This window comes from Oncorhynchus masou, chromosome 31, assembly GCF_036934945.1.
Source record: "Oncorhynchus masou masou isolate Uvic2021 chromosome 31, UVic_Omas_1.1, whole genome shotgun sequence".
Taxonomy (NCBI): domain Eukaryota; kingdom Metazoa; phylum Chordata; class Actinopteri; order Salmoniformes; family Salmonidae; genus Oncorhynchus; species Oncorhynchus masou.
In genome coordinates, this window is record NC_088242.1 from 19065837 (window position 1) to 19075697 (window position 9861).

A 9861-nucleotide genomic window follows, 5' to 3' on the forward strand; every position below is an offset into this window, starting at 1 on the left:
CACCACTGAAATAAACATTGCTGTGCAAGCCAGGCCAGAAGCAATGATTCACCCCATTGACAATGCCATAAAGACTAGTTATTTAAACTTGCAATAAATGGCCAGGCTGAATACACACACACACACACACACACTCACACACACACACACACACACACACACACACACACACACACACACACACACACACACACACCCTTGGGGCTTTCTCTTTTTAATCTCTAACCTCATTGAACCAGTGAGCTGGTATTCTTCTCTAAGATGGCCGCCGACATGTCTCTTGTGTTGAATAAGTTGCTATGTCTAATGGGAAACCCTTCTCTGCCCAAAGGAAATGTCACTTCATTCTCTACAGCCCCTCCAGTCCATGATTTCCTGATCATAAAGATTTAGTGTCCCTGTTCGATTCTTAATACCTGTCTTGTTTATGTTCTGCATGTTTGGGGTTGATCTGATAGTGTGTGTTTGAGAAAGCTCTTCAGTGCAGTCACGAGGCTGGCGCAGACTGAGAGGCGCTCATCTCATTACTAGACTCTCTCACACTGCTCTCCTCATGGGGATATGGTGTCTCTATCTAACCCTTTTACTCAAACAATACAGAAAACGCTCCAGAACTAAAGGATGCACAAATCCACTGTCTTCTCCTAGGGAGCCGGAGGAGAGCTAAGGAGCTAAGAATTAGAAGATGTTAAATATATTTTTAATGATTTGGCTCGAACATGGGATAGACCATTACTAAGCTGTGGGCAGTGAAATCTGATACCAGTAAATAAGTTAATAAATGAAACAAACACGACTTCACAATTCACCACCACTCGGGAACAGTTATTGCCATGTATTTTTTTGCTGTAGGATCCATAGGCTGAAGTACAGTACGCTGTGGGCTCTGCGTACTGTAAACCAGAACTACAGGCTCACCATCAGGCAACACTCAATACACACATACTACACAGTAGTACTGTACATGTATGTGGCAATCTTTGTGGTTCCCAGAATGTTTTAGTCCATTTTCTTAATATAAAATGGTCACAAGGTCAATATTTAGTTTTGCTCTGAGGTCTGAGATTAAAGTCAAAGTTACAAGTCATATGCCTACTGAAAACCTTCCTTATAGATGAAGTAGGATCCAGCCACTGAAATTCACTCTCCCTTTCATCACTCTCTTTCTCCTTCCCTGTTCACCACTCTAGTTACTGTATAGACTTTATCTTTATTATTACTTTGAGAAGTTCTGTTAAGCAGATAATGTGTGCTATGTCTGTTTAACAGATTCTGTTTTTTTAACTCTTCATTAGCCCTACATAGCCTACTAATGATGATGGGTTGACTCATAACCCGCATTCCCCGCGGATATATCCATGGGCTGTATAAAGAGAAATCAGAGAAAACAATACCTTCAAAAATCTGTAAATGTATAATTATTGTGCAATTTATAGCCTATTTAGGCTACATTGAGGTTTTTCTTTCATGATTGTAGGCTATCTGGCATTAGAGTGTAAGCCTAAACTTTAGGAAGTAACTGTACGCAAGCCTACACACCAGTCGCCAAATGCTTTTGGGAACGGGCAGAAAAAGGTAACGTCATTGATCCACGGAGGCAAAAAGGAAAATGTCAGAGTTGAATTCAATAAGAGAAAAGCTGCAACATTTGCCTTTTTTTTTAAATTCTTCAAGCTTTGTCAAATTGGTTGTTGATCATTGCTAGACAACCATTTTCAGATCAGTGCGCGCTAACCAAGGTTGCCAGGTGCACAGTGTTCTCCGACACATTGGTGCGGCTGGCTTCCGGGTTGGATGCGCGCTGTGTTAAGAAGCAGTGCGGCTTGGTTGGGTTGTGTATCGGAGGACGCATGACTTTCAACCTTCGTCTCTCCCGAGCCCGTACGGGAGTTGTAGCGATGAGACAAGATAGTAGCTACTAAAACAATTACCCCACAAAAAAGGGGTAAAAAAAATAATAATTATGGAGAGTGTGACTCAGTTTGGGATTTCCTCAAACATATAAAAAGTGAATTGCTTTGCCACATTTTTTACAGTATGTGTGTTGTAAACAGGATGGATGTTTTGGAATATTTTCAGGCTGGTTTCAATATTTCAATATTTCAATATTTTCAAAACTGGTTATTTGGGGTTTAATATAGAACCCTCTGGTTCTTCAGATGAGATTAAAGAACCCTTTACTAATAAAGGTTATGTACACTACCATTCAAAAGTTTGGGTTCACGTAGAAATGTCCTTGTTTTTCTTTTAAAAGCACGTTTTTCGTCCATTAAATTAACATTAAATTGATCAGAAATACAGTGGAGACATTGTTAATGTTGTAAATGACCACTGGAGCTAGAAGCGGCAGATGTTTTACAGAATATCTACATAGGCGTACAGAGACCCATTATAAGCAACCGTCACTCCTGTGTTCCAATGGGACGTTGTGTTAGTTAATCCAAGTTTATCATTTTCAAAGGCTAATTGATCATTAGAGAACCCTTTTGCAATTATGTTAGCACAACTGAAGACTGTTGTTCTGATTACAGAAGCAAAAAAACTGTCCTTCTTTAGACTAGTTGAGTATCTGGAGCATCAGCATTTGTGGGTTCGATTACAGGCTCAAAATGGCCAGAAACAAAGAACTTTCTTCTGAAACTCATCATTCTAGTCTTGTTCTGAGAATTGAAGGCTATTCCATTTGAGAAATTGCCAAGACACTGAAGATCTCGTACAACGCTGTGTACTACTCCCTTCACGGAACAGCGCAAACGGGCTCTAACCAGAATAGAACGAGGAGAGGGAGGCCCCAGTGCACAACTGAGCAAGAGGACAAGTACATGTAGTGTCTAGTTAGAGAAACAGATGCCTCACAAGTCCTCAACTGGCAGCTTCATTAAATAGTACCCGCAAAACACCAGTCTCAACATCAACAGTGAAGATGCGACTCCAGGATGCTGGCCTTGAGCTCAGGTTCATCATGTTTCCATTGATCTTCCTTGAGATGTTTTTACAATTTGATTGGAGTCCACTTGTAGTAAATTCAGTTGATTGGACATGATTTGGAAATGCACATATCTGTCTATATAAGGTCCCACAGTTGACAGTGCATGTCAGAGCAAAAAACAAGCACAGAGTTCAAATGGATTGTCTGTAGAGCTCCAAGACAAGGATTGTGTCGAGGCACAGATCTGGGAAGGGTACCAAAACATTTCTGCAGCATTGAAGGTCCCCAAGAACATAGTGGCTTCCATCATTCTTAAATGGAAGAAGTTTGGAACCACCAAGACTCTTCCTAGAGCTGGCTGCCCGGTGACACTGAGCAATCGGGGGAGAAGGGCCTTAGTCAGGGAGGTGGTCAGGGAGGTGACCAAAAACCCGATGGTCACTCTGATAGACCTCCAGAGTTCTTCTGTGGAGATGGGAGAACCATCCAGAAAGACAACCATCTCTGCAGCACTCCCCCAATCAGGCCTTTATGGTAGAGCGCCCAGACGGAAGCCACTACTCAGTAAAAGGCACATGACAGCCCGCTTTGAGTTTGCCAAGAGGCACCTACAGACTCTCAGACCATAAGAAACAAGATTCTCTGGTCTGATGAAACCAAGATTGAACTCTCTGACCTGAATGCCAAGCATCACGTCTGGAGGATACCTGGCACTATCCCTACAGTGAAGCATGGTGGTGGCAGCATCATGCTGTGGGGATATTTATAGCGGCAGTGACTGGGAGACTAGTCAGAATTGAGGCAAAGATGAGCAAAGTACAGAGAGATCCTTGATGAAAACCTGCTCCAGAGCACTCAGAACCTCAGACTGGGGTGAAGGTTCACCTGCCAAAAAGACAACGACCCTAAGCACACAGCCAAGACAATGCAGGAGTGGCTTCGGGATAAGTCTCTGAATGTCCTTGATTGGCCCAGCCAGAGCCCGGACTTGAACCTGATTGAACATCTCTGGACAGACCTGATAATAGCTCACAGAGCTTGAGAGCATCTGCAGAGAAGAATTCCAGTATGACAGCTTGCAGGTAGCCTAATGTTAGCCTACCAGTAAGCATGTTATTTTTCAATGTATCAAGGTAAGCAAAATTGACTATTTAATTAAAATATATGAAACCCAAGTCATATGATAAATTATAGGCTCGATAAATAAAGTTGAAATGTTATTAGAATTTGAGCACGTTTGTAAGATAATTTAGCTAGCGAGCTAAACAGAAAAAGCTAGGCTACTTTAATTTGCCACTTTACAAGCAAACTCTTTGAAATATACATTATTTTTCTTATGGGATATGCCAAATAGAGCTACAGACCCAGTCTAACATGGGCAAATAACCAACTGTTGATTTTTTTTCAATATTTCAGTGTGGAGTCAATTGAGGGGACTAGTCTGTTTCATGAAGCCATTAGAAGACTGTTGCTGACTGAGGGGAGGTACAGTTGAAGTCTGAAGGTTACAAACACATACGTTGGAGTCATTAAAACTCGTTTTTCAACCACTCCACAAATTTCTTGTTAACAAACTACAGTTTTGGCAAGTCGGTTAGGACATCTACTTTGTGCATGACACAATCAATTTTTTCAACAATTGTTTACAGACAGATTATTTCACTTATAATTCACTGTATCACAATTCCAGTGGGTCAGAAGTTTACATACACTAAGTTGACTATTCTTTAAACAGCTGGTAGGCTAATTGACATAATTTTAGTGTACCTGTGGATGTATTTCAAGGCCTACGTTCAAACTCAGTGCCTCTTTACTTGACATCATGGGAAAATCAAATGAAATCAGCCAAGAACTCAGAAAAAATATTGTAGACCTCCACATGTCTGGTTCATCCTTCGGAGCAATTTCCAAATGCCTGAAGGTACCACGTTCATCTGTACAAACAATAGTACGCAAGTATAAACACCATGGGACCACGCAACTGTCATACTGCTCCGGAAGGAGACGTGTTCTGTCTCCTAGAGATGAACGTACTTTGGTGCGAAAAGTGCAAATCAATCCCAGAAAAAACAGGAAAGGACCTTTTGAAGATGCTGGAGGAAACAGGTACACAAGTATCTACATCCACAGTAAAAACGAGTCCTATATCAACATAACCTGAAAGGCCGTTCAGCAAGGAAGAAGCCACCACTCCAAAACCACCATTATAAAAGCCAGACTACGGTTTGCAACTTGCACATGAGGACAAAGATTGTACTTTTTGGAGCAACGTCCTCTGGTCTGATGAAAGAAAAACAGAACTGTTTGGCCATAATGACTATTCTTATGTTGGGAGGAAAAATGGGATGCTTGCAAGCCGAAGAACACCATCCCAACCGTGAAGCACAGGGGTGGCAGCATCATGTTGTGGGGGTGCTTTGCTGCAGGAGGGGCTGGTGCACTTCACAAAATAGATGGCGTCGTGAGACAGGAAAAGTATGTGGGTATATTGAAGCAACATATCAAGACAATCAGTCAGGAAGTTAAAGCTTTGTCGCAAATGAGTCTTCCAAATGGACAATGGCCCCAAACATACTTCCAAAGTTGTGGCAAAATGGCTTAAGGACAACAAAGTCAAGGTATTGGAGTGGCCATCACAAAGCCCTGACCTCAACCCTTATAGAAAATGTGTAAGCAGAACTGAAAAAGCATGTGCGGGCAAGGAGGCCTACAAACCTGATTAAGTTACACCAGCGCTGTCAGGAGGAATGGGCCAAAATTCACCCAACTTATTGTGGGAATCTTGTGGAAGGCTACCCGAAACGTTTGACCCAAGTTAAACAATTTAAAGGCAATGCAACCAAATACTAATTTAGTGAATGCAAACTTCTGGCCCACTGGGTCAGATGAAAGAAATAAAACATTCTCTCTACTGCTATTCTGACATTTAAAATTCTTAAAATAAAGTGGTGATCCTAACTGACGTAAGACAGGGAATTCTTACTAGGATTAAATGTCAGCAATTGTGAAAAACTGAGTTGAAATGTAGTTGGCTAAGGTGTATGTAAACTTCCGACTTCAACTGTATGCATAGATTATTTATAATAAATAATGTATAATAAGTCTTGGTGATTCAATAGCCTAGTTAATCATTTCACTACTCTTAACAAACTATGTTGTGCTCTGTCTGGCAGTAACCCAGAACTATCAGAAGGATCTCTCTTTCAGGTGCTGCTGACACCTGCATGTAAAATGCTCTTCTACATCATAATAATTATAAGACTGCATAACATTTTGTCATCCTTTTATCAGATTAACTCATGATTATTTCTGAAGATGAACTTGTGTTTTTGCTTCGTTTTTCTTCTCTGGTACCAGTCAAGCAGGTAGCCCAGTGGATAAGGAGATGGACCTGTGGTAGGAGTTCAACCTGTGGCAGGAGATGGACCTGTGGTTGAAAGGTGGCCAGTTTGAATCCCAGGTTGGACAGTGGGGTAAAAATGACAGTATTGATCTGACAGCTGGAGGGCTGCTGGGTTCACATCATCAAAACATGACCCTATGGTTGGGCACTTGATTAAGGCACTTAAGAACCTGTGCTCCTCTCAACTGTATGATTGGGGGGTTGAGAACAGAAGACCTATTTTTGGGGTAGTTAGGTATGACTCCTTTGTATTTCCATAAAAAGCAGGGAAAATGTTTGTCATCTCTGTGGACGGCTAAGTGAATAACGTGATCAAGTTTACCAGTTGGGTCCTGGTGAGGACGCCATGTTGGAGGCCGAACTGTGACCTTCCTGCTCTTCTGCTGTTCCTATAGGGGGCACTCTGCAGGAGTGTCCTGCCCTATGGTGGGGTGTGTGAGCTTTTCATCCTGACATTGACTGACACTGAATTGATTATAACCGAGCTCTCTCCTAAGTCTGGAGAGGAGAGCACCCAGGAGAGCACCCGGGCTTGGGAGAAAATGGCGGCATCTCTAAAATGTTCCTGAGTATGGCAACGAATTTGTGTAACTGCAGGGGGATCTGGAGACAACCCCAGTGTCCACTGTGCATCGTTTGGGATAGAATGCTCCTTTACCTGCTTCAACAAAGGCCCATGCAAGGTTTGTGCACCAGTATCGCCAAAAGTTTAGTGGACAGTGTTTAGGGCCTGAGCAAAGTGTTCATATGACTCGGGGTAAATTCTATGATGTTCCTTTATTTATTCCACCAATCTACATTCACTAAATGGACATACCATGTTGGTCAATATGTATCATGTACCCAGTGCTTGTTTGGAATGTGCCATTCTGCCTGGCTGTCACATGTCCATTCGTTTAGGGAGTGTGTGCGTTTAAGGGGGCTGGTTAGAAATGCTGAACCATGATGATTTCAGATGAAGGGAACATCTCCTGACAATGTTAATTAAGGTTACTGCTTATGTGTTAGGAACGTGACTTGAGCATACTTTAAAATGTGGAGACCAGGTGTGTCGTGAAGACATGCTGTAGACATGTCTCTCTCCACTATTGCGCACTGACTCCTGACAATTCCTTCGGGATATTTGGATCAGCGTTCCAGTTGTTTGTCAATGTTTATCAATATGCACCACGAAATATATATTCATCAGTGAAGTTACTGTTAATCCCTGCATATTCCCCCATTTATTTTCAATGTTTGGTTATGAAAATGTTGACAATTCATTCAATACAATATACACTCATAATATTTCCCTTTTCCAAGTGGAAAAGTTGTTTGGAGAGCTCACAAACTGCGCAACGCTTGTGGATAAATAACGTGTGGTTTATTTCATTGCATTTAACAGTTTGCTGTCAATTTATTCATTGTCTTTGATTGGAGAACATATGTCTGGTTTCTCTGTCATGTTTAATGTTGTGTGAACGCGACGCTTTAGCTATCTATAGATATACCTGGCCTGCTTGCCAAGAATAGGTGCGGCTAAATGGATTTCATTCCCTTTGGGGATGTTCTAGTTAGTTCACTTTTGGGTAAGTCAAGAGGAGTCTGTATCTGAGCCTGGTAGACCCCACATGTGCTTTATTGGTTAAAACAGGTTTTTCCTGAATTCTGGTTAAAACAGGCTTTTTCTTTTGAGTACAGACATTTTGAAGTCAGAACTTTGTACATATATTTGTAAATATCACCATCATATTTGAAACACCGGCGCTGTGTAAATAAATCCGAAACTTATTTGCACTTTTATCTGCCTGCCTCCTGCTGAATCTTTGTCCTTACGACTGCTAGAAGGCCAGTGTTTTAGGCTGATACAGCGCAGCAGAGAAAGGCTACAGATTTCGTGCCAACCTGTCACTTCAAAAGCACTCCATGATCTATATGTTAATTGTGGTATAGCGGGAAATAAGGAGAATTCAATATCATTCCAATGCAAGAACCCCCAAAATGTTGCAATCTCGGCGATTTCAAGAGCCCCCTTAGTGACTTTATCCTGGCGCCCGGTCTTATTATTGTGTTGTAAAGAAGTCACCAGTGTTAACCTGGCCCATCATTCAAACAGAGATGCCTCCCTGGCCATCAGTGCATATTTACAAACTATGTTTGCATATAAAGACAATACATTCTTAAAAATATGCTGGTATTCTTTTGTCCATTATTAAATTGTTTATAAACATTATATTCTTAGCTCAAAATATTACAATTTAATAGTAGTATAATTAACAAATGGCACCATGCAAGGTTCTATATAGAACCATTTTGGTTTAGTGAAGAATAACCTCTACGGTTGCTATCAAAGAACCCTATAAATGGTTCTATATATAGAACTGTTTGTGGTTCCATATATGTAGCAGGTGATAGAATACTTTTTAGTTCTATAAGGAACATTTTATTCTAATAATATACCCTATATAGTACAGCGCGCTATTTGTTAAAGGGCAACAGGTCTCCGAGCTACAAATTTTCGGCGAAATGTCACTCATTGATTGCGAGGAAAATCGCTTACTCGACCTAGCATTTATCGTGTTGATAGTAGGTTTAACATGATAGTTTCTTATCAAATGTATACATCTAAGAACAAATAGGCCAAACAATACATCTAAACAAATCTACTTTACCTTTTCTTGTCCTTATCAGCCGTCATGTTTTCTTTTGCAAAGTTCAGTGACAAATGGAATTTCCCCGAAAGTCCGAATCAGTCCACTTACGCAACAATTTTCAAGTAACAAATAACGTACACAATGAAAAATATTGAAAGTCAAATCGAGATGAAGTAATTTCTCTGCTCTTTACGCACAGTCCATTTCAGATGCAGGTTGTCTTTCAGAAGCAGTAGGCAGCTGTACAGTCTCAGAACACTGCCAAGGATTGTACAGCCTTTTCACCGATTCACTAAAGGTAGGCCTACAATCCACAAACTTTAGCCTACAAATGCTTTAGAAGTTGGATAAAATAGGGTCCGCTGTCAAAGTTTCCTTCGTTGCGTTGGTTGTGCTGGTCTACTGAACTTCTAGCCCAGTTCGCTGTTCACTCTTTTGCGCTCAGCTGGCCCGTTGACAGTCGCTCACGCGTCAATCTGACCGCAGTGATTGGTGAAAATGCTGTGTAGAACCGCCTTAAATATCTCCACCCACTAACCTGATGGTTTCGTCGTTTTATACTGTCGTTCAGAGTCCCTGTAGGCCTACATACTTTGAGGCCTACAATTTTGAGTTGACTTGCCCTTGTATGTTGTGTAGGAAGTTTACATACACTTAGGTTGGAGTCATTAAAACTTGTTTTTTAACCACTCCACAAATATCTTGTTAACAAACTATAGTTTTGGCAAGTCGGTTAGGACATCTACTTTGTGCATGACACAAGTAATTTTTCTAACAATTGTTTACAGACAGATTATTTAATTTATAATTCACTGTATCACAATTCCAGTGGGTCAGAAATGTACATACACTAAATTGACTGTGCCTTTTAACAGCTTGGAATATTCCAGAAAATG

General features: G+C 41.0%; 1 protein-coding gene across 2 annotated transcripts in view; it reads right to left on the reverse strand.

Moving 5' to 3' along the window:
- epas1b (endothelial PAS domain protein 1b) overlaps positions 1-9455 on the reverse strand; it is a 58985-nt gene extending 49530 nt beyond the window's left edge. For both annotated transcript variants that reach the window (XM_064950269.1, XM_064950268.1), the window contains exon 1: positions 8984-9455. In XM_064950269.1, coding sequence (XP_064806341.1) covers positions 8984-9009 — 26 coding nt within the window. In that variant the 5' untranslated portion in view covers positions 9010-9455. The remainder of the gene's footprint in view (positions 1-8983) is intronic.
- Positions 9456-9861: the final 406 nt, after the last annotated feature.